The sequence below is a fragment of the Acomys russatus genome, chromosome 1 (assembly GCF_903995435.1).
Source record: "Acomys russatus chromosome 1, mAcoRus1.1, whole genome shotgun sequence".
NCBI classification, from domain to species: domain Eukaryota; kingdom Metazoa; phylum Chordata; class Mammalia; order Rodentia; family Muridae; genus Acomys; species Acomys russatus.
The window spans coordinates 22,746,545-22,766,823 of NC_067137.1; the positions used below are offsets into that span (position 1 = coordinate 22,746,545).

General features: G+C 42.2%; 1 protein-coding gene across 1 annotated transcript in view; it reads right to left on the reverse strand.

Annotated features, from left to right (window-relative positions):
* Positions 1-20,279, reverse strand: part of Babam2 (BRISC and BRCA1 A complex member 2) — a 391,205-nt gene that overhangs the window by 233,685 nt on the left and 137,241 nt on the right. Inside the window, exon 6 of the mRNA XM_051170891.1 lies at positions 13,173-13,247. Within this exon, the coding sequence (XP_051026848.1) occupies positions 13,173-13,247 (75 nt within the window). The remainder of the gene's footprint in view (positions 1-13,172; positions 13,248-20,279) is intronic.

The window sequence follows — 20,279 nt, forward strand, 5'->3', positions numbered from 1 at the left end:
CCTTGTCTCTGTCCCCAGGTCTGTCCTCGTCCCTCTTGCCTACCCCATGTGGGTTCCCTTTTCCCCTCTGAGTGGTCTCCCCTTTCTCTTCCACTTCATACGTACTAAAACAAGTCTCAAGACACAGTGTGAGTTTTCTAATGTTGCTTTTCCTTTTCAAAGTTGCACAAGCTATTCTGGGTCTTTGGTATTTCAAAACAAATTTCAGAATCTGGTTGTCAATTTTTACAAAAATTTGCCTGCTAAAATTTTGACTTGCTAGAATTGTGTTAGAGCTATATTACAATTTAGGGAGAACTGATGTCTTACAGTATTGAGTCTTCTGACATATAAACATCTGTTTAGCTCTTCTTTAGTTTCTCTCTACCATGTTATACTTTGTAGTATAAAGGTAACTGCTAGACTGTAAAGAAGAGGTAAAATGGTGGCGTTATGGGGGGAAAGTAGAAGGAAATGGTCATCAGAAACCACGTGAAACAGCAGATCTGGACAAAGCACGATGATGCCCTAAAGGAAAGCGCTGGCTCTTTATTGTGTGGCTGTTTCATTTCCATGGAGATGGGAAGGAAGCTCACAATAACCATAACAATAATAGAGAGTGTGTGCCAAGCAGGAGGCTATGGAGGTGAAGGGACACTGCGTAATATACACTGCTTTAATGTAGTGCTCACATGGCATTCACATTGGTACATTCTGCATTTAGTTGTTATTAATTAGTGGTCAAATACTAATGTTCCAAGAAATGAACTATAAACCATAGCAATGTTTGCATTATGCTGGCACACTTCCACTATTTACCAATTATGTATGGACTAATTCGTGTTGCTAAAACACACTGCAACAGAACACAGTGTTCCTGCAAGATTAGCATTCTCTGTGGGACAGAACTGAAGTCAGGTGAACTGACTTGAGATACAGTTCATTCTATGATTGAAATATTAAAAACAAAACTGCAAGCCAACCGTTTTTAAAAAGCAAAATTAAACTGCAAAACAATCAAAGAAAATCAAAATGAGAAAATTCATTGCTTGTGACTGTTCTTCAGTTTTCATAAGACAATGCACTGTTGTCAGAATTACAATATGTCACATCTTGGTATTTGGGGTGAATTACTGAGCTTGGAATTCTGGGTGGGAAAAAATAAGAAGGAAAAATGTAGTAATTATATCTTAATTTAAATGAAATCTTTTCTCCAGAGTAACACTTAAAATAGGTAATAAATTTAACATTCTTAAATACTCATTAGATTACTAAATAATATCCAAACCATGTCTATTCTGTATCTTCTCCCGGCATAGAAGTCATATTAGTTAACTTTCTAACGCTTTAACAAAATGCCTGAGTATGATGGTGTGCTGGATAGCTTTATGCCAGCTTGACACAAGCTATAGTCATTTGGGAAGAGGAAATCTCAACTGAGAAAATTCCCTCACCAGACTGGCCTGTGGGCAAGGTTTGTGTGGCATTTTCTTTATTGATGGCTGATGTGGATGGGCACAACTCAGTGCGGGCAATGCCATCCTGGACTGGTGGTCCTGGGTGCTCTAAGAACACAAGGCCATGAAGAGCAAGTCAGTAAGCAGTGCTGTTCCCCATGGCATCTGTATCAGTTCCTGCCTCCAAGCTCAAGCTTTGAGTTCTCACCCTGACTTAATGCTAGACTACAACTGTAGATGAAGTAAACCCCTTCCTCCCTGAGTTGCTTTTGGTCATGGTGTTTTATCACAACAGTAGAAACTAAGACAGGTGGTTAATACTGGTTGCTAACTGGATAGGAACTAGAAACACTTAGGAGAGAAACTTCTTGGTACACCTATGAAAGATTTCCTAGATTAGAGTAACTGAGGTGTGATACCAACTCAAACTGTGGGCCACATCATTCCATGGGCCCGGGGTCCAGGCCTGAATGAGAAGGAGAAAGGGGGCTGAGCAATAGCACTCATTCCCTCGACTTCCAGACTGCTGCTGTAGCGTGGCCAGCTACCTCATGTGCCTGCTGCCACACTTCCTCTGCCATGGTGGGCTGTAGCTCCAGATGATGAAACAAGACAATCCTTCCCTCCCTCCCTCCCTCCCTCCCTCCCTCCCTCCCTCCCTCCCTCCCTTATACTGCTTGCACTAGGTATTTTGCCAAAGTAATACAAACAGCAGCTGATATGATAGGGCAACTTAAAGAAAAATATTAATTTGGGTTTAAATGATTTTGGAGATTTCCATCCATAATCAATTCTTCCATTGCTTTTGGCCTGTAACAAGAAGAGCCCAGTGTAGAATGGAACTACTCTTCTCATAAGCAAGAAGCCAAGGAGACAAGATGAGGAGGAGACCAGGGCCCACAGCTCCCTTCCAGGACCTGCTTCCAGTGACCTAAGTATCTTCTGCCACACCTACCCTTTGGGACAGGGACAACAAACCTTTAATACCCGGGCCTTTGGAAGATACTCAAGTTCAAATTTATAACAGAAAGTTGTTAAATGCTGTCTTGCTTTTACTTCCTTGACATCCCCAATAGTCCTGAGCGGTATGACTAGCACCTTAATCAGTTCTAACTGCTATAATAAAATACTATATAACTAGATAGCATTTTTTTTTAAAGTAGGTTATTTCATACAGTCCCAGAGGCTAGGAAACCCAAAACCAAGGCCACAGCAGATCTGGTTCAAGAGTAGTGGCTTCTTGCTGTTAACATATGGTAGATGGGCCTCTTTTAAAAAGATAGAATAGTGCCTCAACCTCTCATGCTTGTCAAGTAAGAGCCACTTACTTATCCATCCAAGACATACCGCATACCTTTGTAAAGAAATGCCCTTTCCATAATCTAGAAGATGAGCAAACTACTGCTCATGGGCACAATCCAACCCAAGGCCTGCTTTTGAAAATAAAGTTTTATTGGACCCCAGCCATACTCACTCGTTTACATATTGCATGTAACTGCTTGCATACTGTGACAGCAGAGTAGTTGTGACAGAAACCATATGGCACATCAGCCTTAAATTTTACTATCATGCCCTTTAAAGAGTGCTGGCCCTCACAGCTAGAGAGAATTGTTCTAGAGAAAAGAGGCGTGACAAGGACAGTGAACTAAAAGTCACAAATCCCAGAGTCAATGAAGAAACAGCCAGCATTTCCCAGCAGAATAAATGTTCAGTCCATATCCCTGTTCCTTCATGATTAAGTCCCAAATGCACATTTTGGCTCAATGCTGGCAAAGATAAATCAGGCTGGAATAAACTGCACACTTCTTTTCTATGCTTCCTTCTAGGTACACATTCTTGCTTTTATGCAAGTATGCACCCTCCTATTTAATCAGACAGAAACTATTTCCCTTGAGATAAGAAGATGAAGGCTCCCAGTGAATTCATTATCCCCTTTCAAGCACCAGACAACTACTCTGCTTTAAAACCAAATTGCACAAGAATGAGTTAAAGCAGTCTTTCAAAAGGCTGCTTATTAAGTGTGACTTTATTGGATCAAAAAAAAAAAAAAAGCCTCAAGTAAAAGGTCTCAAATTCGAAGACAGCATTTAACTGTATGATACACACACAGACACACACACGCACACACGCGAGCGCGCGCGCGCACACACACACACACACACACACACACACTGTAAAAGAATCTTTTATTCTGTTTAAATTGTTGTCTCGGATGCTTACTGCCTCTGTCTGCTAACCTAGGCCAAATCTTGGACGCTTCTAGCCTCCTTACAATCTCACCTAGGCCTAGAATGTTTTCAGCCTCTGAGATTTACTGCTTAATAAACTCACCCTTCCTTGTTCTTTCTGAGCTCAAAGCTGGCTGGCTCAACCTAGCTGTTGTGGCTGAGACTCCTCTCCCAGCTGACTTATTCAATCTGGCTTTTCTCTCTGCCTCTGAATTGCTCTGCTTAGCCTCAAACTAATTCCAGCAATCTTTTCTAATCTTCTGGCTCCTTCTTCTTCTTCTTCTTTTTTTTTTTTTTTTTTTTTTTTTTTTTTTTTTTTGCTTTTTCGAGACAGGGTTTCCTCTGTGTAGCCTTGGCCATCCTGGACTCACTTTGTAGACCAGTCTGGCCTCAAACTCACAGCGATCCACCTGCCTCTGCCTCCCGAGTGCTGGGATTAAAGGCGTGCGCCACCATGCCCGGCTTCTTCTGGCTCCTTCTAATTCTTTGTCTTCACCTGCATCTAGCTGGTTCTCTCATTTTACCTCAGTAAAACTCTCCCAGTAAAACGGACTCCTCCCCTGCTCTGCATTGTCCCTTAAGTAGTTTCCCTTTCCTCTCTCTTCTCGTGAGAGTTGGGTGTTTCCTATTCTGTTAAATCTTTCTCTGATTCATCATTTTGTCTGCCACTCAATTAAACATCACATTTAAACATGGGTGCTTCCTTCTACAAACTATCTTTACCTTCATTGCTTGGGATTACTGGAGTGTACCACCACACCTGGACCTAAGCTTTTCTTTACCTAAACTTGCTCTGTACCTGGTTAGCCTTGAACTCAGATCTGCCTGCCTCTGTCTTGTGTATTAAAGGTATGTTTGTGTTCCAGCCAAATCACAGACCTAGAAGATCTTTGGATGTGATCTCTTGCCAGAGCAGCCATGTTCTGAAGTAACGTTCTTCTACACACAACAAAACTGTGAGGTCCACCTCTAAGTTTAGTCACTTAGGAAGGTGAGAGGGGCCTGGGGTTTGCAATTTGAGGCTTGCTGAGAAGTAATCATCATCAACAGTGCCTCCCTAACACACTTTCTAGACTTTAAATAAAGGGGCTATTTGGGAGAGATCACCCACTTCCTTCCTAGAAAACTGGTAAAGCTGAGTGGACTTTCCAGGAATGCTGAGTTGTAAAAGACAGTGTAAGAATTCATTCCTCGCCCCCCAAATTCCAGGGTCACTCAGCAGCCTCACTCTCTTCTCTGAGAGTAAAAACTGCAAACCTCCATCAACTCTAAGGAAAGGCCATAGAAATGACAAGGTTCAAAGTTCTACCTATTTATTAAGACCTGATTCTTAACAGCAAGGCACAAAATGTCAAATACACCATCACCTGTGGGTGTTTCCCACTAACATAGCTTTTAAACCTTTCAAAGGCAGACAGACTATCAGGAAGACTGTTGTCATATTCACATATATTAAGAACTTAAATTATATTTCTTTAGAGAGAAAAACTTTAGCTATCTGGATAGAAGCTATAGAATCCACACAGTGTAGACATTCAGCGTTCATCAAGCCTCACAAACAGAGGCTCAAAGTCTCAGAGGAAACAACACAGGCAAGCTAGAAGCAGTAGACAACTCATGGGGCATGAGGGAGGCCCTCACAGTGGAACAGTGTGTTTTCACTGCTGACTGACAGTCACCTCAACACAAGAGATAAAGCCTAAGTGCCAACAGAGACAATGTGATTTTCCCCAAGACTCTCAATCAAGGATGCTAAAACCAAATCAGCTGTGTCTACTTAGGTCCCCAAACAAAAACCCTTCTCTGGGATTATTCTGCATAGGAGGCTATTGTTTCAGTTGCTTTGCTCAGTCTCTTTAATGCTAGCTTCCATCTCATTCCTACAATTCCCTTTGTTAAAATGGCAACTGGGTGTATTTCCTAACCAGCCACTCACTAACTGATACCAAACTTCTTCCCTGACCACTGTGCTCTCTCTCACGCCTGAGCTCCTGACTAGGTTACATGTGTCGTTTCTTCCCACTCGCCAGCCGTTCACTCATAGCATCTGGTCATCCCTTTCTTCATGGACATTTTTTAAATGTTAGCTCATAGTTCTGGGCTCCTCTGTCCTTGTACCTATACGCAGTTCTTCTCAGCTGGACCTTCCAAGCTCAGACCTTTGTTTGCTTATGCTTCAGGCTGAACTTCCTCCTTCAAAGTGTTATCTCTGGCTTCATTACCCTCTTCTCCACACTGACCTCCTAAGGTACTGGTTCTCAACCTGTGGATCTCAGCCATATATTTACATTACATTCATAACAGGAGCAAAATTACAGCTGTGAAGTAGCAATGACAATAATTTTATGGTTGGGGTCACCATAACATAAGGAACAGTACTAAAGGGTTACAGTATTAGGAAGGTTGAAAAACACAGTCTTAGGGCCTTTCCCCTTATTGCAAATGTGAACCGCTCTGAGTATCTCTTTATTCTTATATTAAGTAAGTGAGTTCTTCAGGAAAATGTTGAAAGAGAACAGGCTCCCAGGCTGGGAAGAGAACATAACCAAGGTGGCACCTCTGGAAATTCTCACAGCCCTGGCAGGATGCTGAGGAAAGCTGTCTGCTTCAGATTAATATTTTGCCCTGTTAATCAGAAGCCATGAAAACAGCACTGCAGAAAAGACTAAACTTTAGAAGACCCCAAATGAAGTGTGTCCCTGCAGTCATGTACCCACTGCATAAACTCTCCTGCACTGAGGTGGCCCCACCTCTTTTCGAGGCCCTGTCCTGAGTTTTCCTAACCATTCTTACATATAACAATCCCTACTTTTTCATAGTTTCACTCATTTTTATTGTAATTGTCAGCCAATATTAATTTACAGATTAATAGGTTTCTCTGTGCTATTTCTATACCATATTTGCGTTTTTAAAAATCTACTATATAGATTGGTTCCCAGGTGGGCCTTCATTATTTCCAATTAATGTTTATTAACTATATGATCAACTAAATTATACGGTACTTGAGAGCAGTGATTAGCGCTTGGATTTTGAAAGTGTGTGTGTTGGGGTGGGGGGTGGGGAGGAGATAGCCTAATCCTAGTACCATTCTGAATCTAAATCAATACTGAGGGATTAGCATAGACTGCATACCGAAGGCAAACACCCCTATTTGGTAGAGATCATAGCAGCACCAGACGCTGGGTGGCTCAGATATTGACTAAAATCCTAGTTCAAAGCCCCTAACCCTTGGGCCATTACATCATAAACTGAACACACATATCATACAAAGGAAAAAACAGCTTTCCTTAGCCCCGAGGTTATCACATCCACAGGTCATGACTGACATAAAGAGATACTCTTGGCCTATGTATGGTTTGTTTTGGTTTTGGGGGTTGGGGGTGTTTGTTTGTTTAATATTCATCAGATAATCATCAGACTAGTGAAATGGCTCAATGGATGAGGGTGCTTGCCAACAAGCCTGATGATCTGAGTTCAATCCCAGGAACCCACATGTTAAAAAGGAGAGAAATGACTTCTGCAAGTTGTTCTTGGACCTCCCTCCACACACGCCTTGACAAGAACACACACTTGAAATATATAAGTAAGAATAAAAATTGTTATCTTTGCCATCACTTTTTAAAAAGGCAGATATTTTTCATATTCAAAAAATTAAAACCCCAAGCTTCTGGGCTCCTTATACAAACATCTGCATATTTGGCACAGCAGACCCTACCATCACAGGGAAAGCAACGCTAGCTGTTCAGCAGCTGCTGCGCTAGATGAGGCACAGGCGTGCAGGCTCATTACTGTTCTCACCATGTCCTGCTATGTGACATCAAGCCAGAGCCAGTTTTGATCAATACCTGTCTGGCCCCGTGAGCATCTGCTAAGCCAGGTTTGACTGAATCAAGGCTGGTGACATGTGCTTAACCTTTGAACCAGAGTCAGGTGCTGCTGAGGCAGCTTGCTCCTGTACCAATCAGATGACCACAGCAGCAGGGAGGCTTTGGTGTCGCCCTCCCTGTTAGTGTGCCTGCCTTGGCCTCCTAAACATATCCTGATAGGCTCACCATCCTGTCTGCTTTCTGTCTCTTTTGGCAGTCTGAACTGCGTTTTTCACTGTGCGCCCTGACAGGTCAGACGGCCACAGTGGGTGGCTTCAGAAGAAAGATGACCGCCTTGTCTCCTGACAGATGAACAACAAGGCTTTTTCAGCAGCAATTCATTTTCCTAGTGTCAGGATTCCGATCCCATAGGGAACACAATGTCAGCAAGCAGCCCATTGGGGTGGGATGCATAGTCTCCCAGTGTCACATAAAGTGAAGCCAGGAAGACTGCTGCAGAACCCAGACGTCCAGGCACTTCAGTCATAGGAAACCGCTTTTGGCTCTGCTTCTGGCCTGGCCTCACCATATCCCGTGGAGGGACACTCCAGAACTATGTAGCCTGCATGAACAATGTGACATTTTCTTATCCAAAGAAAACTTGCTGCTGATATTTTTTGCAAGGTTGTCTTTATTGTGTGCACTATAAGCTGGCTAGTTTTACGTCAACTTGACAAGTTAGAGTTATCAAAGAGAAGGAAGTCTCAACTGAGAAAATGTTTCCAGAACATTGGGTTATAAGCAGACAAGCCTGTATGCATTTTTAAAATTAGTGACTGGCAGGAAAAGACCCAGCCCTTGTGGATGGTGCCATCCCTGGGCTAGTGGTCCTGGTTTATATTTAAAAAAAAAAGGCAGGCTGAACAAGCCATAACAAGCAAGCCAGCAAGAACTCCTCGGCTCCTGCCTCCATGTTCCTGCCCTGTTTGAGCTCTGGCCTTGATATCCTTCAATAGACTATGATTTGGGATATGTAAGGCAAATAAACCCTTTCCTGCCCAAGCTGCTTTGGTGTTTCATCATAGCTCTAGAAGAGTAACTAAGGCACACTAACAGCAGGAAATAACTGCCACTTAGCCCTCCAGTGCAGCAATATTGGACAGTTTCCTAAGATATGACTAAAGATATTCCCACCAATAGGACTTTCCTGTCAGTCTGTATAAAACAAGAAACCAATTCAAATATGCATACAGACCTTGACAACAAATTTCTTCCCTTCCTCCAAATTATTATATTTGTAGTTTTTGAAAATTTATTATTCGGATGATAAAAAAAATTAATGAAAATTAGTATCTTTTCTTTCATCACAGAGTATGGTTTTTAGGAAAACAATAGAAAAATACAATGCCTTTTTAGTGTTATGCTCTTAGCTTTAGTATTTCACAGAGCAAGTAGTAAAGATAGGAAAAGTGTCTTCTAGTGATTAGCTCTTTCCTATGAGAAAGAACCCAGTCACCCCTGGGTTATCTTTGGGGTGCTGGTTTCGTGACTCCTTGTGGATACCAAAATCTGCCTGGTGCTGAGGTTGGTGATATAAAATAATACAGTATTTGCATTAAACTATGTGCATCTTCCCACAGACTTCTACTATCTTGTACCATATAAGTGTTTTGAAAATAATTGCTATGGCACATTATGGAATGATTACACTCCCCGCATTAAAAAAAACAAAAAACAAAAAACAAAAACTATACACTTTTATTGCAGGTGCATTTTTCCAAATACTCGATCTTTGCCTGGCTATATTCATAGATTCTGACTCAGTACCTGTGTCTCTGCATGGTCAAATGCATAGAATTGCAAAATAGTCTTTCTTTGGTTAAGTACTGTGATGAGTAATTACACGTTGACCATTTCACTAGCCTCCCCTCTGTTCTATGGACCACAGTTTCTCCCCACAACTACATCAGACAGGCATGGAACTGAACACAAAAGGAAGAGACTTGGGAAGGTTGGGCTGTCTGTGACTGATGCCTGGGAAACACGGGGTTAGCATGCTGCTGTGGGGCGGGCTACAGCAGTGAGTCCCATTACATGTTCCCTGTGGCTTACATGAGCTGGTGCTGAATATCTTTAACCTGCAAATAAAGAGGAGCGACTGGAAAACTGGCTTTCTACTGACTGAGTTTTTATCTATGTAAACCTTTCAGTTAGCTCAACTGAAAGTAGAATTCTGGGTCTGAAGTTAGGAATCATTTAAAAACCATATTCACTAACAATAAAAACTAATATCTATCATAGAATATTTATTAAACCAGTCATCCTAACATCACAGAATCCATTAGTAAGTATATTTTGTATAATTGATAATATGAGCTTAAGAGTAGATAGTGAGCTACCACAATGCAATGAACCTCACTGCAGCACAGGCAAAGGCTACCTCAGTACTCACAAGTTCTGCTAAGCAAAGCGAAGTGAGCTGCTTTCCTCGTGACAAAGCATACCAAAACTCCAGAAGCTGGAGGAGTTAACGTTACTTTTACCCTCACAGAAACAGTTACAGACCTAAAAATTAGGTGGGGAACATCCAAATACAAGTAGCATATTAAAGAGTTCCTGATGCAAATGTTCTCCAGAGAGCACAGCATGGGGCTGCAGAGATGGCTAGGCTGCAAGGAGCACTTGCTGCTCTTGAAGAGGACCTGGGCTTGATCCTCAGTATCCATGTGGTGATTGACACCATCCATGACCTCAATTCCTGGGAATCCAATACCCTCTTCTGAGCTCCATAAGACACCAGGCACACACGTCGTGTGCAGGCATATTGTCCTATTGTTCAGGCAAAACATTTATACACATAAAGTAAAATAAATCTTTTTTTTTTTTTTTTAAAGCATAGCCACATGTCCCATGGCTGTGGTACAACAGATCATACATAAAACCCCAACATGTCTTCTGCGCTGTGTTGGGGACTGAACTTGTTTGTTTCCTTGCTTACGTGTGGTTCCACTTGATTGTTCTGCTGTAGGTTTATGTTGCACAAGTTTTTCCTGTTTTATTCTTGTTGTTTTGCTTTTCTGCATAAACTGAAGATCCACAAGGATGTTAGCATGGAGATGCAGGCATTTTATCTATAGCACACAAATTATTTTAGAGTAATTTGAGGACAAAAAAAGCCCCACATGACCATTTTGGCTCATCTGTTCTGCCTTTCTCTTATCTGGCTCGTAAGGGAACAAGCACAGCATAAAGTAAGATTTGTCAAAATGGAAAACATGAAAATATGGGCACTTACAAGAGGAAAACCCGGGATTATGAGCTGCACCTGTCAGGACATGAGCACAGACAACAGGGATGTCAATCAGCAAGATCCTCGAGGGACAGACCCAACAACAAAGCAAATGCACAGTAACTAATTACAGTGCATTAGTGTCATTACATGAATAATGGGCCCATTATTCATGTATTGGATGGTTTTTCGAGACAGGAATTCTCTGTGTAGCCCTGGTTGTCCTGGACTCACTCTGTAGGCCAGGCTGGTCTCGAACTCACCGAGATCTGCCTGCCTCTGCCTCCCTGAGGGCTAGGATTACAGTGTGCGCCACCACACCCAGCTGGATTTGGATGAAAATGAGCTGAAGAATTTAACTGGAATAAATGAAGGAAAACACTGAAGTCCACAAGTCACAGGTTCCCAAGAAGACTTTCTGCTGTGATAGCAGAATGCTTGCTGAAACCAAATTAATTACACATGGTAGCCATGGATTACTAGGTCCAGTCCCCACTAAAGGATGAATTCCAGTCTCATTTGGACTTCACAACCAGAGAGGGAAAACTAGTCACTGGAACTAAAAAGTCTAATGAGCTACAAAGGAAAATCCATATTTATTTAGAGGAACATAAAACAATTCTCTCTCTTAGAGGAATGAGTACTCTCGGTGTTGGGACAGGCACCTTTACTCTCAGCACTCTGGAGACTGAGGCAGGTAGAGCTCTTTGAGTTCAAAACCAGCCTGATTTTTATATAGCGAGTGCCAGGCCAGCCTGTGTTACACGGTGAGACCCTGTCTCAGAAACCACAAAGGACTTTTGGGGCACAGCTTCTGATACTACTAGGAGACCAAAATCTCATGAGGCCTCAACACTACACATAGAACTATAGGCAACTGAGCAAAGCTGGGGATGGGAGAGGTGGCCCTCGCCAGAGAAGAGCACATCAGTTGAAGGTCCAGCGCCAAATGCTCAGTCCTGAAAACATGCATACAAGGAGCAATGAGTGAACTAAACTGGAGATAGAGACAGAGATAGAGATAGAGATAGAGATAGAGATAGAGATAGATAGGTTTACCATGTATGCATGCCATAACATTTAGTAAAAAAGGAGACAATAAAGTTGAAGGAGGGTAGGGAGAGGGTTTATGAGAGAGTTTGGAGGACAAAACGGGAAGGGAGAAATACTATAACCAAATTATTATTGGGTAAGAAAGGAGGGAAAAAACAAAATAAAATGTTAGAAAGAAAAAAGCAACAACAACAAAAGTTTCCTAGTGTTTATTTGTGACAGAGGTCTCACTATACAGCCTTTGGCTGACCTTGAACTCACTGTATAGACCAGACTGGCCTTGAATTCACAGAGCTCTGCCTGTGACTCCTCCTAAATGCTGGGGTTAAAGGTGTATGTCACACGCCCAGCCTCCCCACTCTCCTCTAAGCTTTCAGTCTATATTCTACCAAAACAAACTTCCAACCGTTCTCAAGAGAGTCCTGGCTGATACTTGCGAGGTCTGTCATGTGTGGGGAACGTATGCATGGATCCTGTCCCTTCTTGGAACAGTTATAAATACAATCACAAACATCAAAGTGAGACGGCAGGAACTCGGCCTGGCGGGGGTGGCACACACCGTTATGCCTGCACTCCACTCAGGAAACAGAGGCAGGTGGATTTGTGAGTTTAAGGTCAGCTGGGTCTACACAGTGAGTTCCAGGACACCCACAACTACACAGAGAAACAAAACAGAACAAAAAGGCAGATATTAAATAAGCACATACTGAAATGTGCTGAGGGCAACCAGCAAAACCTTAAATCATAACCCAAATCCTAATCTGAGGCGAGCCGGGGCCTCTGTCATAGCATTTCCTTTTCATAACTTGCTTTTTGATCTGGCTTCTTCCACTAGCCACAGGCAGTCTTTTGGAGCCCACCTCTTCTCTGCGTAGCATGTACCAACCCTTCCCAAACACTTGTTCCCTAGGCCACCATCCTGCTTTAAAGAGTGCCATTGACGCTGGCTTAACTAGACTCTGAACCTCTGGGACTGGCCAACTCTGACAGTGCCTGAGTCCAACTGCTGACATAAGAAAGATGAAATGCCTTTAGGGAGCATGTTTAATACGCAGAACGCCTTGGACAATTGTCTACGAATCTTTCATCCCAGTAATATTACTAAATAAAAGGATTTTCCCAAATGTAATTTATTTATACTACTGAAGTATAATCATCTTGCAAAAAACCTCATGCCTACACAGCTTTGAAGGTTAGAACTTTAGCCGAAGGAAACAGAATTCCAGAAAGTTTTCTTGCAGTGAGCATCTTATTATATTTCATCATCTGAACAAAATGTGAACAAACCAGCTACATAAATATTGAGCTAAATTATCCAAGTTTGATTTGTGTTCTCTGACTGATAATTGCATATTTTTACCTTGAGAAGGTATGTAGGAATGTTGCTGAAGTCTACTGGTAACTTCAATAGAAAACGAGCTGAAAATTCACCAGTCTGTAGGAAAAGAAAGAAAAAAAAAAGATTAAAATATAAAGCAGATTGAGAAGCAACAGTATGCCCAAGAAAACAACCCACCTCAACTGGTTCAATATGCAGACACTTGGAATAGGGTTTCCTAACATAGAGCAGAAAAATAAGGTTGGAAAACCAGAAGAGGATTAAAGAGAAGTCTTATGCTACTAAAAGGGCACAGTTTTAACGTCAAACCTGCATTTTAATGCTGATAAATTTTTAAGTAGTACTGCATTTTTTTAAAGACTGTGAAAGAATATATGAATGAATATTATTTTTCAAGAGACTGAAACAGGAAGAGTCCCTCCCCTCACTAGCACTCAGAGCTCTCCTAGTTCTGTCACTTAGCACCACGCATGCTGACACCCATACAGTGTGTGGAGTCCATGCAGAGAGCTTCCGCTCATGTACAGTGACCGTCAGTGCGACCCTGGGACAGTTCTAATCTCTTGAAAGACCATCAATGTTATTAGCAACTAGTGTTTTCAATAATTCCCTTTACAAACTATGTAAGAAAGACACACAAAATTAAAGATTTAAAGCACTTAAGCTATAAATAATAACCCTAATTGCTGTGTGTGTGCACACATTCATGTGTTTTAGCAGGGAACAAACCTAGGGCTTCATGCATGCTAGGTAAGCACTTTTTCTATTCAGTGACCTAGGGGTTCCAAGGACCCTATGCAAACATAGCAAAGCTATGTGTTGAGCTGGTAGGATCCTGAGTCTCCCACCTCTCTCACTGAAAGCATGTTATGTGGCTGGAAATTTTGACTCAGTGAATTCTAATATGAAATGTCTGACAAAAAAAAAAAAACAAAAAACAAAACCCACAGATGATCTAAAGCTACTTTAAATAATGGTTCCTGCTCTAGCCTGCCCACTTGGCTTAGAAACACAGATTAATCCATCTCTCATCAGAGAAACTTCTCTTTGTGATAGATGGTAAATAACAAAGAGGCCCACGATTGGCCAAGGTACAGAGAATAAAAAATTTTAGAATGAGAGCCCAAAATAGGGCAGCTATATCAAAACTGCTTTCTCTTAGGGTTCATGGATCATTGCAGAAGAGGAGATAGAAAGAGTGTAAAAACCTGAGGTGGGGGATGACTACAAGGAAACAGTGTCTCCTGGACACAACAGGGCAACTCCACATATAATTCCCAGCAGCTGTGACAGCATGCACAAGACTTGTGCAAGCTAAAGCCTCACCAAACCCCAGCATGGAGAAGGGAGTGGGCATGAAGTCCCATCTGAATCAAGGAGGAGCCATTAGCAACTGGCAGCTGCTGAGAGATCTACTGGGAGAAGAGTCTGGGAGCTCCTGGTAAGTATACACTCTCAGTAGAAGGCTACATATCCACGAACCTACAGGTAGCACACACTAAACTTCATTTGTGAGAGGGAAAAAAACCCCACAGAGCTGGATGGATAGGGAAGAGGGTGTGAATCCAGGAGGAACTGGAGGAGAGGTAAATATGACATAGATACATTATATAGTTTTATGTGTATATAATAGTTGTATATATTATATATATATATACACATAATACGTAATGTTATATAATTATTTCTATATTTACCAGATAAATATATAACTATAATTTATATATATTATACAAATAAAAATTATATCTTTCTCAAAGAACAAATATGTTTTTAAAAAGGATCTCTTGCTTCATACTGTGATTGCCTCAGCATCTTTTGCTCAGGCAGGAAGCCATGCTCCCAACTGACCCTCTCCTCTCCCTCCCATAAGACCATTCTCCTCCCTGCTCACTCCTCTCAGCATCACGCTGCCTTCTTTAATCTCACTTCCTTGTTATGCTGCCATCTTAATCTTTGTTCTACATTACACAATCATCCTGGGGAGAAAAAAGTCTACCTGAGGTCTGTATTTCCTCCTTTGGTTTTCTCTCCAGTCAGTCCTTCTTCCTGTCACTCCACCAAAACAGCTCTTGCAAGGTGACCATCCTCCCATTGCCAAATTCTGTGTCATTTCTGCCTTCATCTCAGTGTCTGCAGCACTTTGGCAGGACCAGTCACTGGTTTCTAGAACATATATCTCTGGCTTCCAGGCCCCTGTTTCCAGGGTCTTCTCTACTCTAGTTGGCTTCATGTCTAATCTTCTCACCCTAGAAACTCCTGGCCTAACCTCTAAGACCTCCGGGCTTTGCTACACTTGCCAGCAGACTTTATACAAGCTCATGACCATATTTATTTACCAATGGCTCCCAAATGCTCTCTCCACTCCAGATATTTTCATGGTATTGGAGAAATAAATTTGAAACTCCCCTGTGTTGGGTTCCTTCCTTCATACTTTATTGCTCATTGCAATAAGCACAAACATTTCTCATGTTCGTCGGCACCTGTACCGCCTGGAGGGGAGCTGCAGGCTGGACACTGCACTGTCCGTGACTACTTCATACCATTTCAGCTACAGGTCATTTTCTTCCCAACACACTGTAGTCAGAGCATGATTTTTCTTGTTTAAAATCCTCAGCTGTGGAGATTTAACTCCTTTACAGAGGAAAATGACAAAGAAACAAAAGAGCAAGGGAGCAAAGTATCCAGAGCATCGACCGCGGGCCCTACTTAATGTAGGACTTTAGCTGTGTGTGCAGGGAAGAGCAAGCTGTTGAGGAGCTTTATCCAGGTTCTGGCTATTATGAATAAGGCTGCTGTGAACATGGTTGAGCAAATGTTCTTCTGTGCTGGAGCATCTTCTGGGTATATTCCAAGGAGTGGAATAGCTGGGTCTTGAGGAAGCCCTATTCCCAGTTTTCTGATATAATGCCAAATAGATTTCCAAAGTGGCTGTACTAGTTTGCATTCCCACCAGCAATGAAGGAGTGTTCCTCTCTCTCCACATCCTCGCAAGCATGTGGTGTCACTTGAATTTTTGATCTCAGCCATTCTGATGGGTGTAAGATGGAATTTCAGAGTTGTTTTGATTTGTATTTCCCTGATGACTAAGGAGGTTGAGCATTTCTTTAAGTGTTTCTCAGCCATTCGATAATCCTCTGTTGAGAATTCTCTGTTTAGTTCTGAGCCCCATTTCTCAACTGGGTTATTTGGTTTGGTGGTATTTAATTTCTTGAGTTCTTTATATATTTTGGAAATTAGACCTTTGTCAGATATAGGGTTAGTGAAGATCTTTTCCCTGTCTGTAGGCTTTTACACTAGGAATACTACTCAGCTATTAAAAACAAGGAATCTCCGAAATTTGTGGACAAATGGATTGAACTAGAAATGATTATAATGAGTTAACCCAGAAACAGAACGAGTCAAATGGTATATACTCACTTATATCTGGACACTAGCCCAAGGGATATGTCCCATGAAAGTCTTCACTTACCAGGAAAGTGGGACAGAAGGGAGGACATCCTATTGGGACTCTAGTTGAGAGAAGCATGAGAGAATGGGGAAATAGAAGGATACAGATGGTCCTAGAACCCTACAAGAACATTATGATGGCAGATCTGAGCCCAGGGGTCCTGCTCCAACTATGGCACCAGCCAAGGATAATAAGGGCAGCAAACTTCGAACCCCTACCCAGATCTAGCCGATGGACAGGACATTCTCCACAGTTGAGTGGAGAGTGGCATAGATATGACTTTCACACAAACTCTGGTGCCCCATATTTGACCACATCCCCTTGATGGGAAGGCCTGGTGGCACTTAGAGGAAGGATAGCAGGCTACCAAGAAGAGACTTGATATCCTATGAGCATATACAGGGGGAGGAGGTCTCCCTCAGCCACAGTCATAGGGGAGGGGAGTAAAGGGAAAATGGGAGGGAGGGAGGAATGGGAAGAAACAAGGGATGGGATAACAATTGAGATGTAATATGAATAAATTAATAAAATACATTTAAAAAGATGTTGAGGAGCGCTGGAGGCATAAGCACGGGACTGCTCTACGGCCCCCAGAGCCTCTCCTCCACAGGTGAACAGTCCCTAAGCCTGCAGGATGGACAACACTCATCCACAGCAGAAGTGGATACAGAAGAGACTATGGCGAGCATGTGGCTACCTCTGAAGTCATTTGGGGATAGGGCTTTAGAAGGTGTTGTGGGATTCCAAGAAATGGGAAAAGAGAGTTGGAGAAATGATCTTCATTCTCGATTTATAAAGGCAAACTACCCAGCACTAAGGAAACAGGTATCTCTATCTGCTGATGCAAGATATCAATCTGGAGTTGAAATGGTAACCTCAAAGCCTTTAACTTGTTAAATCTGATAGCTCTGTGTGTGTGTGTGTGTGTATGTGTATGTGTGTGTGTGTGTGTGTGTGTGTACCTATATACACACACATATGTATTTGAAAACCCAACAAAAGAAATAAAATGTGGGGTTTTAAAATTATAAGAACTCTTGTCCATATAAGGTAACAAAAAAATAATTAGATATTTTTTAACACATGGACTCATGTGAACTGCAAGTTATTTTAGTCCACATACTACAGTTTAGCTTTTGCCCTCTTTTAGTTTATATGCTGTATTTTTATTCTACCAAATATTTCCGACCAAACATTTATTTTAAAAAAAACAAACTCTCCAGTGGTCCCTACTTTATCCTTTCTCAAAATGTTGTTCCTAGAATTGATATATGTGTGCATTTAAGGGCAAGGGGTTGACTGACACAATTAAAGTCACAGTGAAAGAACTGTTGGTCCAAAGACCAAAATGAATTTGAGTTTATGTGCAATGGACTAGGGTTAAAAACTGAAGTCAGAAGGAAAGAAACCTGTGATACAAAAGGAATTTGCTATGCTGGGAAAGAAAAAGGTAGTTATGCTCTCCAGCTTCCAAGCCTACCATATCTTCTTCCTAAAAAATATTTTATCAGCACATATTAACTATACAAACTAATGGGTTTCATTGTGGCATTTAAAAATTTGGAATACTTGGTGAACTCGCCTGCCTTCCTTGTATGAGAGCCGTCGTTATCTTCTCTCCAGTTCCAATTTTAGTAAAGTGTAGCTGGACCCAGCGCCCACTGCACACTTGGCCTTGAAGGCGTAAAGAGCACTCAGGCTGGAGGCATAGCTCAGCAGCAAAGACCTGCATAGAGTGACCAGGCCCTACAGCCGAGCCCAGTACCACAGACACATTCAGAGAGAGCACAGGAACCTCAGCACTTAGCTCTGAAGTACTGGAAATGCTGGGGATCAAGGCTCAAGAATTGTACGGTTAGCGTCACTGACTCTCCTATGGTCTGTAAGCTAACTTTCCTTTGTGAATCAGAGCAAGCAGCAGGCTAAGCCATGTCTTTGTGAAACACTGAAATTACAGACACACTGTAAGGAGGAATGCACATGTTCACACTCACACACGCATACACACACACACTCACATAAGACAATCATTACTGAGCTACATGCAATGACTCTGTCTTTATATTTGATTCGCAGTCACTCTGCTGTATTGTTGAAGATTACTTCTACAGCATTCCTTCCTGTAAACTGTAAATGAGACATTTAGACACAGCCAAGTGAACAGAATAATCTGAATGTTTTTGTCAGTTCCTGGTCAGACCTCTTCTTGGATAGATATAGGAAATTATGTACCTATGGCTGTGAAAATGTCAGCCTTCCTGCGAACTGCCTTAGTGCCTCTATCCCCAGCATCAGCCATGAAGATGTGCATCTTCCTTCCTCTTTTTAAGTGAGAGTGTGTTGGCAATTACTCCAGCTAACAAGACTCGAGTTTGGCACTTTCCTGGTCCTGGAATTTTTCTCCTTCACAGCAGCTGTCCCACAGTTCCCTTCATCTTTGGGTATTGACAGGTAGACATCTTGTGGGGACAGATTCCAATCAGGTTGTTCTGCCTCAGGGTATTCCCCTTCCTGTCGTAGGGACAGTTCCCGTATCCACAAATAAACTTTCATCTGAAGCAGACCAGTGCCACTCAGAGAAGCTAAGGCTAAGAACTGACTGGAGAAGGCGACTCTCACTTCATCTGGGGACAGCGTGGTAAGGGTGACGCTGAGGACTGACAACCTGTTAGTCTCGAGGTTGGTGGAGACTGTTCTTCAGCAAGAATATACACTTACAATTCTTCTTATTGGAATAGCAATCTCTAAAAGACATTCTTAAGATGAATCACTTCCCCCAAATTGTGTTAAATAGTTATAATGCAGGTATATGTATTTTAAAGCAAGGGGAGGCAGGGGCTAAAGGGGTAGCATTCCTTCCTGCAACTGTAAAGGACGGAACTCAACCTCAAAACAGTGTAGATCCAGCTCTATGTTATCACAGAAACAGAAACACGTGCCTTGTATGACTCCACTTGGGTCTATAATATTACTGAAGAGGACAGGGTTGACAGAAAAGCCTGATGATATTCCTCAAGGCACTGGACTGTGTGAATCCTCAGAGCAAGCTGGCTACTTAGAGCAGCTGACATGGCAAGTTTTGAGTTGAGCAAGAGACTGTGCCTTCATATACAAGGTGAAGAAGACACCCCACATGCATCCCTAGACTCATGCCACACACACACAATCACAAGAAAAGGTAGGGGAGAGGAAAGAGGAGTCCAATTCACTTATGATGGTTGCTTCTTGGCTCCCCAGCTGTTTCAGCTGACTACTGAGCTCTACTTAGTTCTAAGAGCATCTACTCAGAGATGACAACTCCAGAAGGCCTTCACTCCCCACAGTCGTCCAGGATGGTCTGCTCCTCCATGAGTTCTTAAGGATCACGCCTATGAGAGCAGCCCTGGCAGCAGCTCCCCTGTGAGCCTCCTCTAGGCATACTGCTGTGCCTCTCCTTGAGCTTAGAGCAAGCAGACCATTCTCACTGCAGACCCCTGGAACTGTAAGACAACATGGATAGGTTGTCTTGAGCTACCAAGAAGATCACAGCAAGTTTATAGCAGCAAAAACAAACCAATAAAGTTCTTAATTTGAAACATTTTGGCTCAAAATCAAGCTCTTTTCAATCTTGCAGAGCCTGTGTTAATCTTCCAGATTCCTGGCTTGGCAGTGGTTCTGTTAACAAGCTGCCCTTCAAT